The sequence below is a fragment of the Heptranchias perlo genome, chromosome 17 (genome assembly GCF_035084215.1).
Source record: "Heptranchias perlo isolate sHepPer1 chromosome 17, sHepPer1.hap1, whole genome shotgun sequence".
Classification (NCBI taxonomy): Eukaryota; Metazoa; Chordata; class Chondrichthyes; order Hexanchiformes; family Hexanchidae; genus Heptranchias; species Heptranchias perlo.
In genome coordinates this window covers 41,263,408-41,288,710 of record NC_090341.1, presented here as the reverse complement: position 1 = coordinate 41,288,710, position 25,303 = coordinate 41,263,408, and the positions used below count along the sequence as shown (strand labels likewise).

Here is a 25,303-nt window from a genome sequence, read left to right as displayed (position 1 = left end):
TTGTCATTGTATAATATATATTGTTATGTAGTTTCCAATGACCTATTTCCATGGTGGCATTTTAAGAAATAATAAAGTATAGTGATAAATGTGGCACAACTTTTCTTATTCAACCTAATTATACTTGAGTTGTTTTGGGATTAAAATCCCAACCAATGTGTTGGAGTTAATTTTCTTAATGCAATTTCCATAGGTAAAGGTAAATGGAAGATTTCAGACGCAGTAAATGTTTCACAAACTTTCCACATCTTAGAAGGGCTAGAACCTGGAACTGAATATACAATCCGCCTTATGGCTAAGAACTGGTTTGATAACACTAGCATTTTTGAAGATGTTATAGAAACAAGGGGAAAAGGTGAGGCACTGGTCCCATTCAGAATCTAGAGAGCACATTTTTCATACACTTAAAATAAAAACACTGATGAAACCAGTGGCGGAGCCAGTGGGGGTTAAGGGGGAGGGGTTATGACCCCCCCCCCTTATTTTGAGGTCGGTTTGGAGGACCGCTTCTATTTCACTCCAGGAACCTCTGTCACTTGTCCTTGGCCTCCAGGTTTGGCCAGCAAGTCTGTGCAGTTCCTGCTCAGCCTTCAGCCTAGGTATGTGAACATTCCCCAGTTACCAACTTGGTCCCCCTTCCTACCAAGTTAGCCAAATCTCGAGATCAACAACGCCCCCCCCCCACCACCACCACCCCCCCCCCCCGCCCCTAGTTGGCCAAACCTCGCTCCGCCACTGAAAGAAACATAACTTGTATTTAAAAATATTGTTGTTGATATGGAAAAATATTATTCTAAGATTATAAAAATAAAAAATGTTTCAGAATAAGTTACAGCAAAACACATCTGGATGTTATAATTCACAGGAATTATGTTATGTTGAGACAAAGGTCCAGCTGTACATGATGTTCAGTTCTTTGGATTTCTTTGTATATTAGTGCTTTGCTGCTATCCTGATGAGTCAACTTGCTTTTTCTTAATCAGCATTGTTTGTGCATGGGCTACTGATGCTTTTCCCCTGCTTAACTGGTTCTTGTTACTAGGCTTTATAATTCAGTCATGACTGGTATTTCAAGCCAAATTCATACATGATGAGATAACAGTGAATGAATCAACCTAATCAGTATCCATGCACACAGTGGTAATTTAGGGTTTTTTTGAATTTCAAAGCTATTCTCAATTCCCTGAATAATTTTATGTATTTATACAGCAGATGTCAAGACCAATTTGCTTAAATTGTTATCTAATATAGAAGAAATGGTTATTACACACAGTGTTACCCATAATTGTGTTTTCAGGACATAACTATGACAGCTTACTTTGTTCAGTTCATATTTAGCTTTGTGAACACCTAAAATGGAGTTTTGAGACAGGAGCACAGCCAAGGGTTGATTGACATCATAATCACTGAAACAAAAACAGTGCATTGATATCATCAATAGCTAAGAATAACATAAAAGTCTTCACCCTTTCTTAGTAGTTATGTTATTTTTCTATAATATATACAAGTTATGTGCTTTTAGGAAGTTCAAAATTGTACTTGGCTTTTCGGCACAATCTGACTCAGTTCATTCATGCGTGCATTGTGCCAAGTGATATCAATGAAGAACGTTCTTTCTAACAAACCCAACTTCAAGGGTATAACTTCGCACAGCTGAAGCCAATGAGATTTTGCTTTGTGCAGCTCAGTACCAGGTTACGCGTACCTTGCATATATTATAAAATAAATAATCAGTTTCCAATAAGCAAGTTTAAATATCTAAAAATATAACAATTCTTGACATTTCGATAAGGTGCATGAGTAAAAATGATTGATGGTATATCAATTGTATAAAGTTTTAACAATGTGTTTCGTACTATACCTTTCTTTCTGTTGGTTAAAAAGATGCCTTCATTTTACTAATTGCTTCTTTTCTTAATGATTAATTATATGGCCTACAACAGCTTATGCAGGAATTCATGGTGGAATATCTACTCAAGGATGGTTTATTGGCCTGATGTGTGCCGTTGCTCTCCTTACCTTGATTTTACTAATTGCTTGCTTCATAAAGAGAAACAAAGGAGGAAAATATTCTGGTATGTACTTAAATTTAATTATGTAACATACGAGGAAGTATATGACCACTAAATATAAATGTATATTAATATAGACATGTTGGTCCTGATTGAAGGAATGCAAAGCACAATAGGAAAGAAAATGTCAAAAATTGTTCCTGATGGTCAGGCATACAAATATTATTTTTTGTTTTTTTATCATTTAATAGTAAAATAAGCCCATAATAAAATACGATATAATTATGATCTGTGTTAACATTTGCTGTAATATAACATCTATATATATATCAATAATATATTTAAAATCTTATGTCTGCAAACTTCCTGTATCAACTTTTCCAATATAAATTGCTATGTCCACATTTAGAATGGAAATTGCAAGTTCCTCAGCCTGTATGGCAGAGAAATTCCTCTACAACAATCAACTCTATGTTTTTGCTTCTAAAATTGCCATAATTTTTTTCAAAGTATTATATAAAAGTAAGGACAGGATGTGTGACTTCAAAATGGTCCAATAATCCCCACTTTCTAATCTTTCACTTGAAGACTCCCAATGTATGACACCACAGGAGGTCGACTTGTATTATTAAAAATCTTGCGCATGCATGCACTTCCTGTCCAACTTCCTGTTGTCAGAATTTTTGGGCATGCTTTTATGTAAATATTTAACATTGAAACTGCCTATGTAAACATTTAGACTGGAAATCCTGCATGTAAACAGTTGCCTGTAATAACATAGTTGCAGACTGCCCAGTAGCTGGTGCTGTGGAGTGAGTTTCTGAAGTCTCCAAACTCAGTCACCACTTTATATTGAGAGAAACTACGATCATCCAATAACCATGAGCAACACCACAGCCACTTTTCTAGTTGTCTATTAAAATATAATCCAGATACAATGATTTATTTAAAAAAATAGTCAAGTTACTTTCTTATTTATGTTCCCTGCGCCAAAACAGATCTCAACCCAACATCTATTCTTCTTGTCTCAAAGGCTCAGCTTTCTAAAGCCAACCCAACCTTCATCTACTCCAGTTTACTGATCAGATTCCCTTCATTATTAAGACCAAAGTCACACTTGACATACATAATAACCTAGTTTCCAGCCCCAAATAATAAACATAGATTGGGAAGGAGAATGGTATCAATATTATGAATGAGCACAGGACCTAAAGTTTCTGAACTGGTTCAAACTAGCCATGAGCAGAACCAAAATAAATGCACGTGTATGGGATATATGTGCATGAGAAAGTGGAGTTGGTATGTCCTAAAGTCTAGCAACCAAGTGTTGGAATAAATATGTGTTTCTCACTGTATAGCGGGTTGGGGCATGCTGCTTGTACCGTCTGAATCCTTATCTTCGTGAAACAAAGATATTCTATTCTGAATGTTCATCCCTAATCTATAGTATGGATAAATCTGGAGTAGTTTTTCTCCTGAAAATGAATTACTCCTATAGGCTAAAATTATTCATCTTTCTGGGCCTATGCCCCATTCTCCGTGACCTCCAAACTCAAATTCCTCAAATGCATCTAAGAGAACACCAGTTGTAAGATTTCAATTTTTAAAAAACTGAAAAGTAATGACATAATCAATGACTAGAGTTAAAATATCAGCATATGACCTTTGTGTACAGTATTTTGAGCCAGAAAGCAGAATAAATAATGATATGAAACATTTCTACTCAGCAAATTTAATTGTTTTTGTTGGAAAAACAGATTGTTAAAACTAGCAAAACGTAGAGCTGAACATCCTAAATAAAGGTAGAGAAAAATGGGTTATAACTAATCAGATGCTATCCAAAATAGTTAAAAAATCTATCATTCTTTATTGTATCCGTAAAGAAGTAGCAATTTTCAGCATGGCAGACACAGCAAGTAATAAATGGAAAGGAAACAATTTATCTCAAGCAGTTTATGGGCAAGTTAATTCTGCAGAATGTGTCATTTCGTTCAAAATTATGATAACTGGTAAAACTAAAAACAGCAAATGCATTTTTAATTTTTTTCTCCATCTAATTAAAATTAAAAGTATTCTGTACAATTGTCATTCAACTAAAAATGTTAGAAACGGACTTGGTTACAGACATTTTGTGAAGTAACTCTTTCCTGTCACACCACAAAGCAGAATACATTTAATTCATTATGTCACTGAAAGGAAAGTCTATATAAGCCTCTGTGCATTTAGACTGTCTCCAGTTGTTTGAAAGCATAAAAGTCAGAAATAGGGATGATTGAGGAATCACAGAAAATAAAAATGTGTTTGCATTAATGATATTTAGGATTAAGTGGCAATTCAGCAAAGTACCTTTTCCTTTTAAAGTATAATGCAAAAAGCTGAACAGCAGTTATTTTTCCAGATTTTGTTTTGAGCTACATTTTCTCAATCGAAGTCTGGTGCTGGAGGTGTAGCACCAAGAAATAGCAGGCCAAATTTGATTTATGATAGCCTTATGTATTATTCATTTTCTTCTGCAGTTAAAGACAAAGAAGATGCTCGTGCAGATCCAGAAGCCCAACCAATGAAAGAAGAAACATTTGGAGAATATGGGTAAACATTGTTAAAGTCATGCGGCTGATCTGTACAAATTCTTTACCACTCATGTTCTATTTGTCTTTTATTTTGCACCAGTAATACTTTACTTTGTTACTTTAAATTCAGCCATGCTTAAACATTATGCAGGTGTTGTTGCTGCTGCCTCTAACATTTTGTAAGTTCTGCTAAATTCATATTTTTATTTTATTTGCTTTCCCTTTGTTTTTAAATCAAACTGCATGCCAAGATTTTATATTCATTCAGAAACCACTTAAACAATGACATTGGTCATTTTTATCTTGGTTACTTTGTAAATCAGTAATCTTTAACCAGTAGCTGAATAGGTATAACATTTAGGATTCCTTTAGCATTTTATTTCAGACAAGATAACCTCTTACAACTGAATGCAATAGCAATTTACTACATGATGGTTTCTGAACATTTTGCACAGAATGTAACAGGCAGTAGTTTCCTTCTCGCTGCTTGTTTTCCTTTCCCACTAAAATAAATAGCCATCGAGTTATGCTATTTCAGAAAAATAATTTGTTTACATGCAACCCAATTTCTATCTTTTCTCCTATTAAATACACGGTTTTTGCAATTTATTTACCAAGATAATCACTCAGTGAATTGGCCAGCTGCTTTGGAAATTATGCTATTTCATTTTTTCCCATTTTGATCAGTGCATTATTAACATATAAATCTGCAGTTGTTTGCAAAGCACTCTAAAGAGTAGGGCCTCAGCAGATGAATTGTATTAAAAGGAAAACAAGTATTTTCTGCCAAATAGGTTTCATACTTACTCTTCGTAAATTCATATAAACAGTCCTAAATTTATCTTGTAGCAATGTTCAATTGATTGCTATTTCAGCTCGAATTTATTTCATCATTATTTACTTGATGTTGCTACAGTTTTATGTTACTGACTCTTAGTTCGATTTTATTAAGATTCATGAATAGATGGGCTAGGGACCGTTAATTTTCATTTGGATAATTAATTTGAACAGAATCACCTGGATTTATGTATAAATTTTCAATCATAAAATTACCTGTGCGAATCACATTTTAATGCTTTTGATGATCAGTACTTCAGCATTCAGCAAATTTTTTAAAAATCATTTGATGGAAAGTAATTTTCCATCATGACAGCAAGATTACTGGATGGGAAAGTAACTGGAATATTTTGCTCCCACTCTAATTTTCATTGTAATTCTGAGCTGAACACTATATTGACCGACCGTTTTTTCCAACCATACTTTCCTGTGGAACATATATACTACCTGCTTTGATTTCCATGTTGTAATTAAATTACCAGAACTCCCGTAGAGTCGTAATATAATCCTTTTTGTGGGATTTTTATATTCTCCTGAGCCAGGACTAGATTTGTCTTTGTACTTTCTACATATTGCTATGATGAGAACAGATACCACCATCTTTCTTATTTTGTGTAATGAGACTTGGATACCAAGTTTTTTTGCACATCATTTGCTTTATACCAATTTTTTAAAATGTGCACAGACTACAGAATATTCAGTCAAACAAAACCAATAACTAATCCCTCGTTGATCAATTCAAATCGTAATTATCTTTTCTGTTTATTGATATTTCACCACTTCCATTGCAGTCCTGACCTGTGACTGCAGAAATAAATGATACTGCTCACTAAATGTTACATCTTTAATATGTGTACATCTTGTGATTGATGTTATCTTCATGATGGCATCTCAGTTACAACGCAGAAGGAAAGGAAAATCAATTCAACACATCTACTATTATTGATTCGAAGCATTAAACTACTTTTGCAATTGTGACTTGATTAATACAGGAAAAAAATGCAACATTATTACTCAATCAGAGGTGTATAGCTTAAGTATCTTTGGAAAATATAGATGTAGAAATTGGTATAGGTCACGCCTGATATCTGGACTAAAAATCATGATTAGGTGGACCTAATTTCGGGTGGAATATCCATATTGGCAGCAGCCGACTTCTGATTGCCTGGGGTGCCTGCTTAAAACAAGCGTTAGGCCCCTTGATTATGATAATCGGGGTCTTAAAGCCTGCTTTAATGCCAAATTGAGCAAAATCTGAGCAGAGCATGTGCCGCACATGCGCCACTCAATTTTTCCGGGTCTATAACGGCATAACCAATGGTCCTTGAAGGGAACCACTGGAGGCCATCAAGGATGAGGTCAGTTTTTCTTTTTTACTTATCTGAACCAGGAGGAGCACTGCCAGCTCGTGCTCACCTCTCTCCCATTTGCCTCTCTCTGTTCACCAGGACCTAACTGAGGGCTGCTGCCGGTGTCACAATCGGCCCAAATTAGGCACCTCTGAACACCCGTAGCTCACCCGTTAAATGCAAATTTGGCATCGGCCTCGTGCCAGCATGGACCGGCTACTAACTTGCCTCCCATTTTGGTTGCAAGTTCAATTTCAAGCCCATAGTCTCTGACATACACAACAAGATCTACCAATTACATGTGACAGCATCAACTAATGGCCGTTTATTGCTTTCAACAACAGACAAAGAGACTCATTTGGAATATGCCCCAGATCTTAAGACTGATACAGAGTTTAAGTTTGACTTTCTCCTCAAGTTTTATTTGCAATTTAACCAGCTGAACCCTGCACCATATTAAGCACATGGCAGAGAGCTTGCAGGTTAGAGTCATAACTGGATTTGGGTTCTGGTTAGGTATTTAAATTTATATTTTCCAATCGTAGCAGACATTTACATGCCTATGCCAAATGAAAGAGTAATTGTGTTATTGAAGCAATTTCATGTGGGAAGTAATGTTTTATTTTTTACATTGTTATCTTAACTCTGATCCGTCGGGTATTTAATATCTAATAGCAGCTTAACTGCAGTCTAAGTTATAGTTTGGCAAGCAGAAAATGCCTAATGTACTTAGTAGGTTTACTTTAACGAAAGGAACTCTGTACTTGAACCACCTTAAAATGCCACCAGTCAGACCTACATTCACAACACTGCAGTGAATATTTTTTGGTGCATCACAGACATGTAGAATAAGCACTCTTGAGCTAACCATGAATTGAATTAATCATAAAAAATATACCTTGGACAAAAAACTTTTTTTTTAGTATTGGTAAATCTCTTCTTTTTTGCTATTTGTCTAAATGTAAATTTTTAAAAAAGTTTTAGGTTAACTAGAGCATTAACTTTCAACTGCAAGGTTATTACTGTGATTTCCAAAGTTGTCTGTCACTCACCTTTGGTTGTTTCAGTTAATTGTGCCAGATAGTGACTAGTGCTGCCCAGTGGCATTTGCGAACTATGCATTGAATCTTTTTAGGAAAATTGAGTAAAAAAATTGACAGAAATTCGTTTGGTTTTGATACGCCTCTTACAATTGATCATGAAATAGCATTGACCATTTCAGAGATACCATCCTTCAGATTAGACATTAAACCAATGCTCTCTCTGCCTGTTCCACTGGTTCAGGTAGATATTCAAGGTATCAATGTTCTATTCAATGAAAAACAAAGCGTTCTCTCGGTGTCCTGGCCAACATTGCCTGCTCAGCCTAAACCACCAAAACAGATTAGCTTGTCATTCATCTCACTGTTGTTTGTGGAATGTTGCTGTGTGCACAATTAATTCTTGGTATGTGAAGCACTTTGAGACCTCTGTGAGAGTCTTGATAAGGAATTGTACATATCTAAGTTTTTCTAAACAGAAGTTCTGGCTGCTTTACATTTAGATAACACATTTAATACATTGAAGATAGAAAACAAAGGTTTAGAAAATTACACATTGCTTTCCTACTTATGAAATTCATATTGTGCTTGCAGTGTATTTATGAGATAAATATGTTTGGCAACAGTGAACTCTATTCGAAACCAAGTAATCTCTATAACTATAGTAAATGGCAGGGAAATGTTTCTCTTACTGCTAGAATAAGTAGCAAGCAAAATATCTTAAGTAATTGCACAAATATGAATTAAGATATACAACTGTTGGAATTTTTTCACTTTAATTTAGTTGATGGAGTAGGTCATAAACCAGTGAACTATTTTCCTTGCAGAGCAAAGAGTTTTATTTTAATGCGTTATATGCTTTGATTTTATGCTAATTGCAACGGGACCAGATCCTTGGAAAGGTAAGACAATAACAGTGCTTATGTCCTATCAGTTGTGCTGTTGATGTATTTTTTTCCACATTTTTATAGTTGCTGATTTTAATTTTCCCATACATCAAATTTGTGCGCTGCCAATGAATCCTTGAAACAATTTCCATCACATTTCCTTCTGTGTAAAGCCTCTATTTGTGATGTAAACATTCTATTTCATTCACTACCTGAATGATAATTTAAAACATGACCCAGCATGTTTTCAAACCATAACTTGATTGTATTTAAAATCCATTTTGTGTTTTCAAATTTACAGCAGGTGATTGCGAATAAAAATTGTCTTTTTGTTTCATACTTCATCAAAGGGCAATTGATGGGCCTTTTTAAGCTTAATACCTCAACAAAGTTTTAACTGCATCAGTTATTACACAGAAGTCTGTACCCTGAATTAACTATCAGATTACCTTTACATTGTTTAGATGAGAATTAAATGCATATAGTTTGTGGGGTTTTGTTGCAGCAGAAATTATTGTTTTTGTTACGGTTTAAAGAAAATATGGTTCAAAACTTATATTGTGCATTATGTGTGTTTGTTCTTAGAAATATGGTTGATTGAGAGACATATTCAGCTTCACTATTTTAAAAGCAAATACTATTTCAAAAAAGTTGTAATTAATAGAGGTGTAAGTAACATAAATGCCTGTTCTTAATGCAGTTAAACTATGACTGCCTAACCCAACTGTTATGACCATGTTATGGTCAGTTTTTTTTGTATCTTATAGTACATTCATACTTATCTGGACTTGACTAAAGTATTGTTGTCCCACTGAATATGAAACTTTGTCAGCTAATAGTTCTGCAACTGTTCTGCTATCATCTATTAAATGCCCAATTCAAGAGCAGTAATGAACCAGAAGAACAAAATCACCGGAGTAAGTTTGTAATAATGTATGAAATGAGAACAGGCCATTCTGCTGACCAAGTTCACTCCTTCCACAGAGAATGTATAATCTACCTTATAATGCAATGTGAGAACATAAAATCCCTGATTTTTCAAAGGTTCTCAAGCAAAACTCCAGAATGTGAGGACATCCTAACATTTTCACTATTTAACTCTGACCTACTGTGTTTCACACGATATCTATTTCTGCTGACAGCACATGAACCAACTCATTCCCAACCAGATATTACCCAGCTGCTTATTAAAGGAATTACTCTCTCAACCTCAATGGTTTTTGCACAGAGCCTATTTCACATATCCACTCCTCTGTGGGGGAAAAATTATTTTATGAGAATTCTTTCACGTTAATTTAACATTTAATCATGTTTGAAATGGAAATACACAACATTCAAAAAGAACTAGAACTAAGCAGCCATACTAAGGAATGGCAAATTGATTTTAATGCAAGTAAATATTAGGTGGTACACAATGGATTTGGAAACATGAAGCATTAATATTAGCCCATGAGCAAAGATGGATAAGGATTTGAACGTGACTATTGATCATTCACTGAAAGTTCCCAGAAAATTTGAAGTCGTTACCAACTAACTTAATCAAATAAATACTGGGATGGATGTCAAACTATGGACTATATACATTATAAGAAGTTATAATGGTGACTCCACATTTGGAGTATTGTGTGCAAGTTTGGCTACTCAGCCTTCAAAAAGGGGTGGATGCATTGAAATGTTCAAAGAGGAGCAACTGGAAAGGCTCAAGGGTTGAGTCCTGTGATTTATGAGAAGATGTTTACAGAGCCTAAATTGTTTTCATTGGGGAAAAGATGATGGTAGAGGTTTATTCCTGAACTTCTGGTGTTATTGCTGGGAATGCTGATAATGCAAAGGACTAGTGGTTGTTCGTGCAATGTAGGCATGACCTAAGCCCTGCACTGGGTGATATTTTTATTCCTCATGGCACAGTTTTTAAAAAAATCTGACCAATCAGCATTGCTGTTAGGCACTGATTAAACCCTTAACATCGCTAATAATTGTGATAAGAGCAAATGTGGCCACTGAAACAACTGTGGAAAGTAAAAGAAAAGGAGTGATTACAGCAGTTACCACGTTTCACTGACGGCACTGAATCTGAACTTGTCACTGAAGTGCAGGCTCGCCAGTAGCAAATGTTCAGCTCGGTGGATTACACAGCAACTAAGGCCAAATGACTTTGTGTGTGGAAGGAGATGACAAAGCAGGGATAATTTTACAAAATCCTATTCCTGGCGGAACCTCACTCACCTGGTGTGCATGTTAATAATTAAGCACTGCTTCCCATGAGGTTCCATCCATAATGGTTAGTAGATGCCTCCCTGTGATTGTGACACCAGGGTCTGTGAGGGTGTGCTGTTGTCTACGTTACCTTCAGTCAGCCTTCTGTTTTCTGTGCTAATACACTAAATATAAACAGACACTTAATACAAGCAGACACTGACAACGCTGCTCATTGTGTAAACTCTGCAGTGCTTGCTGCGATCTTATTATTTTAACTCCAGTAAAGGGCAAGCAATGACTGTCAGTGCAAACTGTAATGCTACAAACAGACTTTAATTGGCCTTCACAAGTTTGATACAAGAAAAAGTGAAATCCTGATAAAAATGTGGACACAATCTGGAGTCAATGGAAGCATCTGAGGCAGCAATTTATGCTCCAATATCATTTTGGGTGTTTTCCACCAGGTTTAGTAACTAGGCCAACAATCCAATAGAAAATAAGCCTAAGGGGAATATGACTCAAGTCTTCAAAATGCTGAGAGGCAAAGGTGATGTAGATATAAAAAGATTATTTAACTTGGATTTTGGCACAGAACTAGAAGGCACATTTGTCACGGAGATATGAAATTAACTGCCAGCAAAACCTGTTGACACTGCCAAATACCTCCTCAAGAAAGAACTTGACAAGCCTCTGCCTAGAATGGTGCTAAAGGTTATTGGGATAAGTGGAGAATAAGATGATTATTTTGCTTTTTGCCTTTTGAGAATCAAAAATTATTTAGGCAGAACTTTGACATAGGAGCTTAAAGTGTCAGTGAGAATTCTGTACATAGTCTTGACGGCCCACGTGACCTGTTGTCCATGCTTTCTCATGTGCCAATTTGGTAACCTCCACTTCTCCCCCTCTCCTCTCACTTCATGTTGACATTCTCCTTACTTTTAAACCTGTCCCCCCTGCCTCAGCACTTCTCCTGACTCCCACCTCCTGCTGCTGCTGCTTCAGGAGATTAAATGTCAGTGCAGGCTGTGTATGAGAATGCCTGATCTGAAGAAATTGCTTGGCCACAGTGTGCAGCAGAGTTCAATCCCTTGGAGTGACAACAGGAGGTGGAAGCCAGAAGCAATGCTGACTATTGGCAAACAACCATATTCTGTCCCCAAAACGCTGACAGTGTGGAATGTAGTCAGTTGGCATGTATGCCGTATGCTATTATCCAAAGTGTGCAAATTGTCGTACCTACAGAGCTAATGGAGGGCCACAAATGATCATTAGGAGAAGTGATTTATTGCAGCAAGTGGTTTGTTCTTACTCAGATCTGGACAGAAACAATATTTTCACTGTCTCCAGGACACTTTTTGTGCAAGATTATGGGACTCTTAGCAAATTGTGCAAAACACTGTGGGCTCAATTTTCGCAGCCGCAATCGGGTGCGTACGTGACGGGGGAGTTGCGAAAATCGGGGATTCCTGGGGCGGGTCTGGAGCCCGGCTCCAACCTGCCCACTTCCGGGTTCCCAAGTGACGTGCTGACAAGCGCGCGCATCCCCCGCATGTGGGACTCCCGCCGGCAATTAAAGCCGGCGGGGTGCCACTTAAAGTACTTAAACAGGTACTTCAGGTCTTTTACAGACCTGACTGACCTGATATTTTAGGAGGGCTGGGATTTTGAAATGAACTGAGACTGTTTCCCGTACTAGGGGAAACACTCCCAGTTCAAATGGACGTGTTGCAGCCACCAGCCTGTGGCAGCTGCAAAGGTCCATTTGACAGGTTGGGGGGGGGGAGACCCTCACTCATTGCAGGAGGCCACTCTGTCACTTTGGACAATGTTTGGCCTCCACCACCCTCCCCGTAACAATAAAATTCACAAACTTGCACACTTACCCCGGTGTCCAGACACATTTACCTACCTTGTGGACCCCCTCAAATTTACAACTTCTGGATGGGGGCCGCTGTAGCTGCAGTCATGACCTCCTCGGAGGGCGAACAGCATCACCAGCCTCGCCGGCCACGCCGTCCACCTCTGACACGTGGAGCTCCACAACACAGTGCTGTGACACATCCACCTGCACAGCAGGAGGGAGGGCATCCGGAGAGATCGATGCATCACAGAAGGCACGACCCTCGCCACAGGGTCTACAGACCGAGGCTCGGCTTCCTGGACCTCTCTGAGCAGCAGTGCACATGGAGGCTCAGAGTCACTCGACATGTAGTCGTGGACATCTGCAACCTCCTTGATGCCGACCTGCTCCCGGCTGGCCTGAGCACCATCTTCTTACCTGTCGCTGTCAAAGTCACCACTGCCCTCAACAACTTCTCCTCCGCATCCTTCCAGGGTGCCACCGGGGACATCGCCGACGTCTCTCAGTCGTCTGCACAAAAGAGCCCTGCAAATACACCTAAACCCACTGACACAATGGGTGGCATCAATTGTGGGTCTTCATAGTGATACTCAGGAAAGGGCATTATTGCACAAACCAGACAAGATTCGCAAAGACGTGGCAGTTGTGGTGAAAATATAATATGTTATGTTAGTTGATCAGAAATTAAATATGGGTAAACACCATGACAAACCCTCAAACACCCTTGTGCATCCCCTTCATGCTCACGACACGTTTGCCTTACGCTTCCTACTGCATATATGTGATGCATGCCCTGTGGCTGCAGCACAGGTAGTGGCAGGTTGAGTGAGGCTCACCATGAAAGAGATGCATGAGAGGGTGAGTATGAGATAGAGCCATGAGATTGTATGAGGATTGGGTTGAGTGGTAGTGGCGGGATGAGTACTGGCGAGGTGAGTAAGTGCAGGTAAGATGAGGATGAGCTTTGAGTGGGTGTGAGGGGTGATGTGCTAGAGTAGTGTTGGCGGTGCAGAAGGAGATGTGGGGTGGGAGCGGTGATGTGGCAGACAGAGTGTAGGGGAATGAGTAAGTGTACTCACTTCGGCTGAACTACTTAGGTGATTGCAACGCCTCCTGCACCGTATGCAGGTGCGCGATATGTTGGTGGTGCTGGTGACCTCCTCCGCCACCTCGAGCCAGGCCTTCTTGGTGGCAGAGGCAGGCCGCTTCCTCCCGCCCGCCGGGGGGAAGATCTCTGTCCTCCCCTCCTCCTCACCCCATCCAATGATACCTGGAGTGAGGCATCATTAAACCTGGGAGCAGACTTCCCCCTGGGCTGCTCCATGCTGTAATTTTTCCTATTTTCTGCAGCATCAGTCAGTGGACGACTGCCCCTTTAAACAGGGTTCCTCCAGCTGACAGACCTTGCTGCGCATGCGCAGTCCGCCCACCGCGCAGCTTTCTAGTGTGAAACCCGAAGCACAGGTAAGTGGCTCCAATTAGCCTGCAATTCCGTGCGGAGCACCCCGAATTCACTGGACGCGTTACCCACGCACCCAGTCAACCCCCCGCTGAGAACCCGCCACCCTGCTAATATCGAGCCCTGTAAGTGTGGAAATTCATGGAATATTTTAACAGGCCAGGTCACTTGACCAGGTGATTAACCTTAAATCCACCTAAGTGATAATTAGACAGGAAACTAAAATGAACAAATTTTTAAAAAATCACAATCATCACAGCTTTATCAACAATTATAGAACTTAGAAATATGAAAGTAGAACACAAATGGAAGGGACAGGGAGAAAAAAGAGGCAATGATAGTGAAGTGGGAATTGAGAAATTTCCTGATTCCACATGAGATAAAAATATTCATAAAAATGATGGGAGCCTGCTGGCCATTCATTTAGTTGGAGCATTGATTCATGTATTAGAAGTTGATTCCAAATACAATCAGGGTATGGGGATACGGGTGATCAGATATGGAAATAAACTTATCCAGCTGCCAATGTCTGCCTCTATGAGTTAGCGTCAACATCTGCTCAGTATTATACTGGGCTTTATGAAATCTAGTAGCTGGTGGGATGTGGAAGCAAAAGAATTGGTCATTCTACTAGGAATATACTACAGACCACCAAATAGCTGAAAGGAAGTGAAGGGAGAAATATGCAGTCACATATATGAAATGAGTAAAAAAAATCATAATCATGGGAGATTTTACAGTGTGTACAAGACTCCTTTCTGACCCAATATGTAAGAAGCCAACAAGGGAGGAAGCACTGCGAGACCAAGTAATGGGAAATGAACCAGAGCAGATAAGAGAAGTAAGTGTGGGACAGCATCAAGGAAGTAGTGACAACAATATAAGGAGGTTTAAGATAATGATTGAGAGAGATATAGATGGTACAAAAACCAAAGTAATAGATTGGAAAAGAGCTATCTATGAGGATGGAGCTGGGGGAGGGAAAGTGGAGAAAAGTATTGACAGACAAAGAAGTAAAAATCAATGAATGGGAGATCAATAGAGTTCGGGAGAAATATATTCCACTAAAAAATAAGGAGAAACTAGCCAATAAAGAGGTGAGGATAAAATATAATCTAAGGAAAATGGGAAATACAAAGTTCATAAACAATAAAGGAGAGGATCACAAAAGGCAATAAGATGAGTTTAGGAAAGAGGTAAAAAAAAAGACAATTAGGAAAACAAAGAGGAAATATAAAAAGAAAATAGCAAAGAATATAAAAAATAGTAAAGTGTTCTGTAAACACAGAAGTAACAATTAGGGATAGGGCAACTAAGGAATAAGCATGTTAAAATTACAGGAGATGATACTGAAATGGCAAGGATATCAAATAGATACTCTGCCTCAATATTCACTGAAGAGGAAATGCCAACCGTAGAAGTCAAGAAAGATATTACAACAGTTAAGATAAAAAGCAAGGAGATACTGGACAAACCAGCCAAATTAAGAGGGAGAAAACCCCTAGTCCAAATGGATTGCACTCACGGATACTCAAAATTACTAAGGAGGAGATAGCAGAGGTGTTAATATCCACATAGAGCGACCTCTACCACCTAGAAGGACAAGGGCAGCAGGCGCATGGGAACAACACCACCTGCACGTTCCCCTCCAAGTCACACACCATCCCGACTTGGAAATATATCGCCGTTGCTTCATTGTCGCTGGGTCAAAATCCTGGAACTCCCTTCCTAACAGCACTGTGGGAGAACCGTCACCACACGGACTGCAGCGGTTCAAGAAGGCGGCTCACCACCACCTTCTCAAGGGCAATTAGGGATGGGCAATAAATGCCGGCCTTGCCAGCGACGCCCACATCCCGTGAACGAATAAAAAAATATATAAAAACTCAACAGTAGAAGGAATAGTGCCAGAGGATTAGTGAACAAATTTAATTACTATCTTCAAAAAGGGTGATAGAACTAACCCAGGGAAGTATAGACCAGGTAGCTGAATGTCAGTGGTAGGGAAGTTACTAGAATCTACAAGATCAGATAACATCTGGAAGCAGAGAGTACAGTAATAAAATAGTCAGCAGTGATTTCTAAAAGGAAGGTCATGTTTAACCAATCTTATTGGAGGTAATTTTAACCCCCAAGAATGGCCCACTTTCAGGTTTAACTTGGGTGCATTGGTATGCGTGTGTGCAACAGACACCCAGAAGTCCTGCCGCCACTTAAAGCCAGTGGGCCGATATTTAAAGGACCTGCAGCAGCAACAAATTTAACTTCTCCTGAACGTATCTCCTGTGGCTTCTGAAACACGGCCTAGAAACGGAGGTGAGTTGCAGCCAAAGCTGATTTGGCCCTTTAAACCAGTAATTGACACACCTCAATAAAAGGTGATATTACAACTGGGCACACAGTTGTCTCAGACAAACCTTTGGCTGGGAATTCTTTCTGTTTAGACTGAGATTTCTTTGTTGAAACTGAATTCTTGGTTCAGACAAATTTGCCTACATTTTAGAGCCCCTCAAACTGACAACATCAGGATGGGGGCGGGGTGCGCAATGGATCTATTCCACACTACATCTGAGGAGGAGGTACATCACCATCCGCGGCAGGCACGTCGTTCAGTTCTGGGATCTGCAGGTGCACAAGACAGAGGTATGCAACAAGGACCTGGAGAAGAGCAGAGAGGGGATCAACGGAGGGGCTGAAGTTGCAGGAGGCACTATCCACGTGAGAGGGTCCACAGGCAGAGGCTGAGCTTCCTGGACCTCTCTGAGGAGCTGTCCCTGCGCAGGCTCAGATTGAGTCAGCAGGTGGTCACGACAGATATCTGCACGCTCCTTCATGAAGAGCTGCTCCCAGCTAGGCCTGGTGACCATGCATTGCTCATCGCAGTTAAAGTCACCATTGCCCTCAATTTATTCGCCTCCGGATCCTTCCAGGGCGCCACCGGTGACATCTCCAGGGTGTCTCAGTCGTCTGCATGTAAGTGTGTAAGACAGGTGATGGTTGGCTTGTTTGCCAGGTAATCCGACCACGTCAACATTCCCCTCAACGACATCAGCCAGACTGAGAGGGCAGTGGGTTCCAACCCTCAGCCTGGCTTCCCACGGATGTAGGGTGTAATTGATTGCACACAATTAGCAATCTGAGGACCTCCACATGAGCCAGAATTGTTCATAAACCGAAAGGGATATCACTCCATCAATGCTCAGCTGGTGTGTGACCATCGGAGGAAATTTCTGCAGGTATCTTCTAGATTCCCTGGCTGCTGTCATGATTTTTTCATTTTGCGCGAGTCCAACACCCCGGACCCCTTCCACACACAAGACAGACTTAAAGGCTGGCTCCTTGGAGATGAGGGATACCCCCTGTAGACATGGCTTATGACACCTGTGAGGAACCTCACCAATGAGCCACATCACCACCGGGTCTGTCATTGAGCAAGCCATAGAAATGCTGAAGATGTGCTTCAGGTGCCTGGCTAAATCTGGGGGAGCCCTTCAGTACTCGGCAGCGAGGGTGTGCAGAATAATCGTCGTGTGCTACATCCTGCAGCAGAGAGGGTTACAGGTGGAGGAGGTCAAATGTGCCCATGAAACATCCTCATCTGTTGGCAATACTGAAGAAGAGGAGGAGGAGGACGAGGAAAATGAAGATGGGGAAAGCATCGCCAAAGCAGCGGCGCACATAGCTGCTCATGATGCCAAGGATTCCCTCATCTCCAACAGATTCTCATAATGAGATCTGCAAATTGAAGACTTTTAAATACTCAGGCCGCCTGGAACAACCACCACTTCCACCACCAGCAATTCCAACCCCCCCCCCCCCCCACCATTTGCACAATACAGTCCTTCAACCACGCATACACCCATTACACACACGCCCAATGGGTGGCATCATGTCTTTGCATTCATGTTGTGGCACATGAAAGGGCGAATTCACAAAAGGGACTCAATAATGGGCAAGACATGGCAGTGGTGGTGAGAATTATCAAATTTAATGTGACATAAACTTAACAACATGAAATTATATCAAACACCCTTGTGCATGCCCTTGGTGAATTACAATTGCTTATCCTTTCTCTTACTACCGCTTTTACATGGTGCATCCCCTGTGGCTTCAGCAGAGGTCATGGCAGGTTGCTCAGATCCCTGCCCTGACGGCCGAGATGCCCCGCCACGACTGCTCCATTTGCATCTGCGCAGGGGCAGACTCGGCCATCAGGAGAGGAGGCAGCATTGAAGATACTGGTTGAGGTGGGGGCAACAGGTGAGACGTGGGAGCGCTTTGAGTTGAGTCCCCACTTTCATGTCCCATTTGGCCATCATCCCTCTCCGGGGCTAGCGCAACATCACTCCCACCACTCTGCTGGCCAGCAGGCTGGTGAACAGATGTGCCGCATTCTTAGGCTACGGCTAAAGTATCTGTATACCTGTTTAAGGCGGCAGACATATTAGCATCCAGAGTCCGCACGGCCGTTGTCATGGCCTGCATGGACTCATTAGAGAGTCCTGCTTGAAACTCAATGGAGGATAGCATTCTCTTGATCACAGACATTCCTGCACTTACCTGCACCGCCACTCCACCAGTGATGGAGTTGGATTCCTCCATCCTCTCTGCTATTGTGGAGAGTGTGCGTGGCACATTTTCCAGTACCTCGTGAAAGTACAGCTGTACCTCTATCATTTTCATTCTCAATGATGGCCCCAGGGTTCAGCATCTGTGTCCAACTGAACAGAGCTTAGAGAGGAGTGCGCCCCCCCGACGCAGACTCTCCACAGCTGCCCCTGCCACCATTGTCTGCTCGTGCACACTTGTGAGTGGTGAATCACCAGGTGACAACCCAACTATCTGCCTAACAGGACCCACCAAAGTGCCAGTATCAGCGCTGGTTCATGGCTGTATGCCATGTGATGGTGCACCCTCAGAAGGAGTGAGTTCCACTAGGAATCGTCTTCCATTGCAGCTGAACCATTCCATTGTTGAATCCGTCAAGGCACTGGAAGACAACAGAAACCAATATTAATTATTCATCGGAAAAGTGACAATCTTTCCAATGACCATACTGAGGTGTGGAACAGTTCAGTCATTGATAAAATCAATTCATCGTGCGTGTGAAAGTTGTTAAAGTTCTATCACCAGTCATCTGCAGGTTGCCAGTCTTTCCATCTCCAACGGATAGGCATGCAACAGTCCAATTAATGTCCATGGCCTCGTCCTCTGCATCTGTCAACTGTCAACTATTTGTGGTGTTCCACCTCCAGTTCTACTCCTCTCCCTTACATTTTGCGCTCTCTTCTGCAACAAGGGGAGAAAGAACAGATGTGTGAGTGACTGAAGGTGATGTCTTCACCCGATGGATGCATTGCTTTGGGTGATGCTGACAATGAAACAGGTGCATTGGAGGGTGACTATCAGACAGATGCATCACATTGCTTGAGGATTGGGGTGAGTGGCAGTGGTGGGTGGACGAATGAAGAGGTGAGGAATCGCATAGAAAATGAAGTTTAGTTGATGCTGAAACTTAAGTGGGTTTGAGGAGTGATGCGATGGAACAGGCTTGCCAACATAGAATGAGGAGGGGTGGGGGGTGCATTTCACAGGATGTGTGTGAATGGAAATGTACTCACTTTTCCTGACCTAGTTAGCTCATGAAACCGCTTCCTGCATTGAACCCAGGACCTGGGCCCCGTGCTCCTGCTGCTCAGCTATTCTGCCACCTCCAGCCATGCCTTCTTAGTGGCAAAAGCAGGTCTCTTCCTCCTGTCAGCTGGGTACAGCACATCCCTCCTGCTTCACACACCAGCCAGAAGAACCTCATGCGACGCTGAACCAGTTCACATCATGTCATGCAGGTACACAGTATGTCCACTGCGCAGCTTGGAGACACGAAACCCGGAAGTAAAATTGAGTGCCTTCAATTGAGTTACAATCGCTCAATCTGACGCGCTAAAATTATTTCCGGGTTTCCCACGCGAATATTTACCCGCTGTGTTCCCGCCACCGTGCTTTAATCATGAATTGAATTCTTTGAAGAAGTGACAGAAAGAGTAGACAAGAGCGATGCAGTGGATATGGTATATATAGGCTCTGGGAAGGCCTTCGATAAGGTGTCACATAAGTGACTCATGGCAAAGGTCAGGGCATGTGGAGTCGGGCGAGATAGCAGAATGGATTGAACGACAGCTACAAAACAGAGAACAAAGGTTAGGAGTCAAGGGAAGTTTCTCAAACTGGCAGAAAGTGGGAATCCACTGTTGTTTCCCATATACATTAATGATTTGGACACATGAATTGGAGGTATGGTGTCAAAATTTGCAGACGATACCAAATTGGGGAGTGCAGCTAATAATATGGAAGAAGGCACCAAAATACAGGGAAATGTAAAGAGGCGTTCAGTTGGACGAATAAATGGTAAATTAAATTCAATATAGCAAAGAGTGAGGCAGTTCATTGTGGTAGGAGTAATAAGGAGGCCAATTATTCCTTGGAAGGTAAGAAACTAATGGAGTAGAGGAGCAAAGGGATAAGGGAATTCAGATACATAAATTTCTAAAAGTAGCAACCCAAGTTGATAAGACCATAAAGAGTGCAAACATCGTGCTGGGATTCATTTCTTGAGGAATAAAATACAAAAGAAGGGAGGTAATGTTAAATTTATACAGAACCTTTGTTAGACCACACTTGGAGTACTGTGCACCGTTCTGTTCTCTGTACTACAAAAAAGGTATTGCAGCACTGGAGAGAGTGCAGGAAAGATTTACAAGGATGTTACTATCAAGGTTGATTGAGCAAGCTAGGTCTCTTCTTTGGAAAAGAGAAAACTAAGAGAAGACCTGATAGAGGTCTTTAAAATTATGACTGTGCTCGATAGAGTGGCTCTGGAGAAACTATTTCCGCTTGTGCTTGAGTCCAAAACAAAGGGGCATAAATATAAGATAGCCACTGACAGATCATCAAGAATTTAGTAGCGATTTCTTTACACAGAGAGTGGTGAGAATGTGGAACTCGCTGCCACATGGATTGGTTGAAGCAGATAGTATTGACACATTAAAGGAAGGACTTCATGCATACATGAGGGAGAAGAGAGTAGAGAGATATGGGTGGATAAACATAGAAACATAGAAAGTAGGAGCAGGAGTGGGCCATTCGACCCTTCGGGTCTGCTCCGCCATTCAAAATGATCATGGCTGGTTGTCTAACTCAGTACCCTGTTCCCGCTTTTTCCCCATATCCCTTGATCCCTTTAGCATTAAGAAATATATCTATCTCCTTCTTGAATACATCTAATGACTTGGCCTTCACTGCCTTCTGTGGTAGAGAATTCCACAGGTTCACCATCCTCTGAGTGAAAAGGATGGGAAGAGATCATTAGAGTGAGAGGAGGATTGTATGAAGTATAACCACCACCATAGACCAATTAGGACAGAAGGCCTGTTTCTGTGCTGTAGATTCTATGTACTTCTATGTAAGTATCTTCCAGGCTGTTATGGAATTGTTTGCAGCTATGAGCAACATTCTAACATTAGGAACCAAATCTTGCACAGGGGCTTAACATATTCAAAGCTTGATGTAATTGAGGCTGACAGTGATATTGTTTTCTATAACTGATTCTATTCATTTGATCAAATTAGCAATAATGAAAATTATAAAATATTGGAGCAACTTCACTGCTGCAATTTACCGATCAATATAAAAGGACTTAATTATTGCTCATTTAACCCCTGAAACAGATACTGTGATCATAGATTTGAAATGGTTTTGGTGGAGGGGATAAAGCAGTTGCTAATAACGTCAGGTGATCAGCATTTGAGTTGTTGAAATGAAGGATGATTAAATAAAACTATTGATGCATTACGGAATCATGACATTCCTTTAACAAAGAATCAAGGATGATAGGATTGTTAAGCGATTCATCACAAAGGAGCAACGCATCTCAAGAGATTTTCCAGATCCCCATCCCCAATATACCACGCACTAGATTTCTGACAGCAGATGTTTTTTTTTCAGTGATAATGAAGATAAACCTTTGAAAGAAAGCCAGCAGTCACTGAATGAGGGGGTGAAGCCAACAGGAAGTGACGACAGTTTGGCAGAATATGGAGAAGGTGGATCGGAAGGGCTGTTTAATGAAGATGGTTCATTCATTGGACAGTATAGTGGAAATAAAGAGAAAGATGCAGCAGATGAAAATGGAAGTTCAGTAGCCACCTCTCCAGTTAAAGCATGAGTAATGTGTTCATAAACTTTACTTACTTTCTTAATAAATTTGTGATACAACTGAATATTTGTTAAATTTCAATTAGCTCAGATTACCAACAAGCTTACAAAAAGAGAAAAGAAAAGGTGATGGGCCATAAGGAATGCTGACCTGATGTACGATATTTGATAAAGAATAAGATGCATGGGACATTTTGTTGCAGTCCACTTTTCATTCTGAGGGATATATTGTGCAAAATCCATGTAAAGTGTAAGTGTCTGTAGGTTCATAACAGAAATGGCTTCCAGTTGCTGACACAGTAACAACTTGTAACCATTTAAATCCTTGCTGCTGTTAGCAGATTTGAGTCCCTATAGTTACGATTAGTTAGTAAGTGGCTTGTGACCCTACATGTTTAGAAGTTAAGAACCTGCGGGACTGCGGTTGATATGATATATGAACTTATGGACACCAACACCTGGTACACTGACAACTCTTAATGCAATGATTATGGCAGCTGAAGGGACCAAGAACTTTTTTCCTGTGTTTTTTAACCAATAGAACATCTCACAAAGTACTATAGTAGCATTTTACAAATTAAGGTTTGTAGCCACAGGAAGAAAGTAACAAATTAAATATTTACATGTAGAACTCCATCCAGCACTCACGCCACATGTCTGGAATGCTTCTGTCAGTTTGAAGTGACAACTTCCAGTGGGAGTCTGATTTAGAATTGAATATTTGTCGTTGAATGGCATGCAGAGGATGATAGAAGTGTACTGTTGAGGTGAACGTGCACTTGTTCAGCTGGCAGCGATGGCACAGTTGAGTTGTCAGAACTATAAATCATTGTATAAACTGTGCCAATATTAGGTGTGCATAAGACTGTTCAAATCCTTGTGTCTTATTTTTCTTCAAATATGCTCTTTACCCAAAGTTCCGCATTTAACGATTGTATTCAGTCATCTGGTTTGGTTATTATCAAGGCAAAAGACTACAATGTACATTTTGTAATTAGGAATACATTTAGAATTTGGGGAGGGATTGTAGAAAAGTAATTCTCAACAAATCAACAATGTTTTTAAAACAATATTCCTGCTACAGGTTCTGGATGCACTTCTTGAAGCATAAATTTTTGTTGACCCACAGACTAGGTGTCTTTAAGGAGTAACTAAATGTGTGACTTTATATTGTGTATAAAATATGTAAAACATAGCACCGTGATATTGAACTGAATGAACTCTGTGTCTCCACCTCAGAAAATTGGTATACTTCGAAGAGTTGTTGTAGGTTCAATTTTTTATTAGTGAACAATTGTGGAGTTATTGTACTTGTGTCACAGTTTTTATTACTGAAGTTCCAATAAGACTTATTTTTGTTTTTTGCTTAACAGTGCTGGTAAAGTTTTATTTTAAAAGGTAATTCAAATTGCAATTTTTTTGTAAAATGGACAGATAATTTCTATTAACGCATTGGAAAGTATTTGCTTACTTCTGCAACTGTTGCAGAAAACCTTACAGTACTTAAAATGGCAAAAAGCTGACCGTCTTAATACAAATACATCAAAACTTTTAAATTCATGTTTTGCAGTAGTCTGGCTTGTAAGAGAAAATTTGGAATTACATGTTTTGGTGGGAAGAAAGTTAAAGGAATTGTATATTTTCATTAGCCTTACTAAATATGCATGTCATCCAGAGCACAAATTCACAACTTTTTAAAGTGTGGCAACATTTTTAAGCTTTGGTTTCGACATGGCTGTGCTTCATTTTATCATAACTCTTTCTATCAGGATGAATTGTATTATTAAAACTATTCTTTCATTTGTGTAACTATCGTATTTACTGCAAATGAACCGTTTAGTATTTGTAAAGGGCAGACCTTAACCATTCCAAGATTTGTAGGAAACAGTGTTCTAATGATGATCTGATTCAATAAAACTACTCCCAATGCAAAGTTGCTTCTGTATTTTCTGTAGTAAGGGAGTAGCTTTTTAGTTTGGCTTGCTTTTCGTTTTGAAATGTTGATGAACCAAAGTATAATTTCTGAAATGTAGCCTCATGTTTGTACGGTATATTTCATTTTATTATACCTTTGGACTGAAATGCTGCACGATTGGCAAAACAGCCATCGCACACGAGAACAAATTCTATTGCCAACTGACACCACAAAGCACAAACCGTGAGACCAAGTATCTTGCTTTTGAAATAAACTTGAGCCCAAGGGTATAATAAACCAAATACTGACTGCAGTTTTTAGGCTATATGTAAACTATTGCTCTTCAAGTTCCAGAGGTTACCTTCAGTATGCATGATATTATCAGCTGTTGCCCCTTATTGAAACTCTTGATCACTCCATAACTTTTGGCTCAATTGCTTACCACTATAGTCTTCAATAGCAGTCAGTATCTGTGCATTGTTTTATGTCTTCTCAAAGGAAAATTTGAAAACTTGTATCAAGTTTAACAGAACAATTTTCATAATTTGTATGCTTACACAGATATTGTAAAATTCCCTAGGAATAGATGTAAACTTATTTAACTTTGTAGTGGTGTGATGTTATCAAAAAATCTGTGAATAAATAGTACTTGCAGTCACTGTATTAGTTAGAAACAGTTTAAGTCCTACCATTTGTTGACTAATGTACTTTATAATATATGACCATAAAAAAAATTCAGAGATATCCCTTCACGTGATACAATGATGAGTTTTCACTCAAAAGAAGAGTCATGTAAGGTTTTCTACATGGGTATTTCTCTTATATGAGATCATCATGGAATGTTTCAACTACTAATATGTGTTGTGTAAATGACCTTGTGATCTTTCAGAACATGGATGCTTGTCTTATTAAACACAGAATAACAACGTTCTATGTGTCCCTTGGTTTTTGCACAGACCATAA

At 40.0% G+C, this 25,303-nt stretch overlaps 1 protein-coding gene across 2 annotated transcripts in view; it reads left to right on the top strand.

The window, feature by feature from the left end:
- Nucleotides 1-24,358, top strand: part of chl1b (cell adhesion molecule L1-like b) — a 513,752-nt gene extending 489,394 nt beyond the window's left edge. For both annotated transcript variants that reach the window (XM_067998921.1, XM_067998919.1), the window contains 3 exons: nucleotides 1,944-2,075; nucleotides 4,529-4,601; nucleotides 22,216-24,358. In XM_067998921.1, the coding sequence (XP_067855022.1) occupies nucleotides 1,944-2,075; nucleotides 4,529-4,601; nucleotides 22,216-22,435 (425 nt within the window). In that variant the 3' untranslated portion in view covers nucleotides 22,436-24,358. The remainder of the gene's footprint in view (nucleotides 1-1,943; nucleotides 2,076-4,528; nucleotides 4,602-22,215) is intronic.
- The last annotated feature ends 945 nt before the right edge of the window (nucleotides 24,359-25,303 follow it).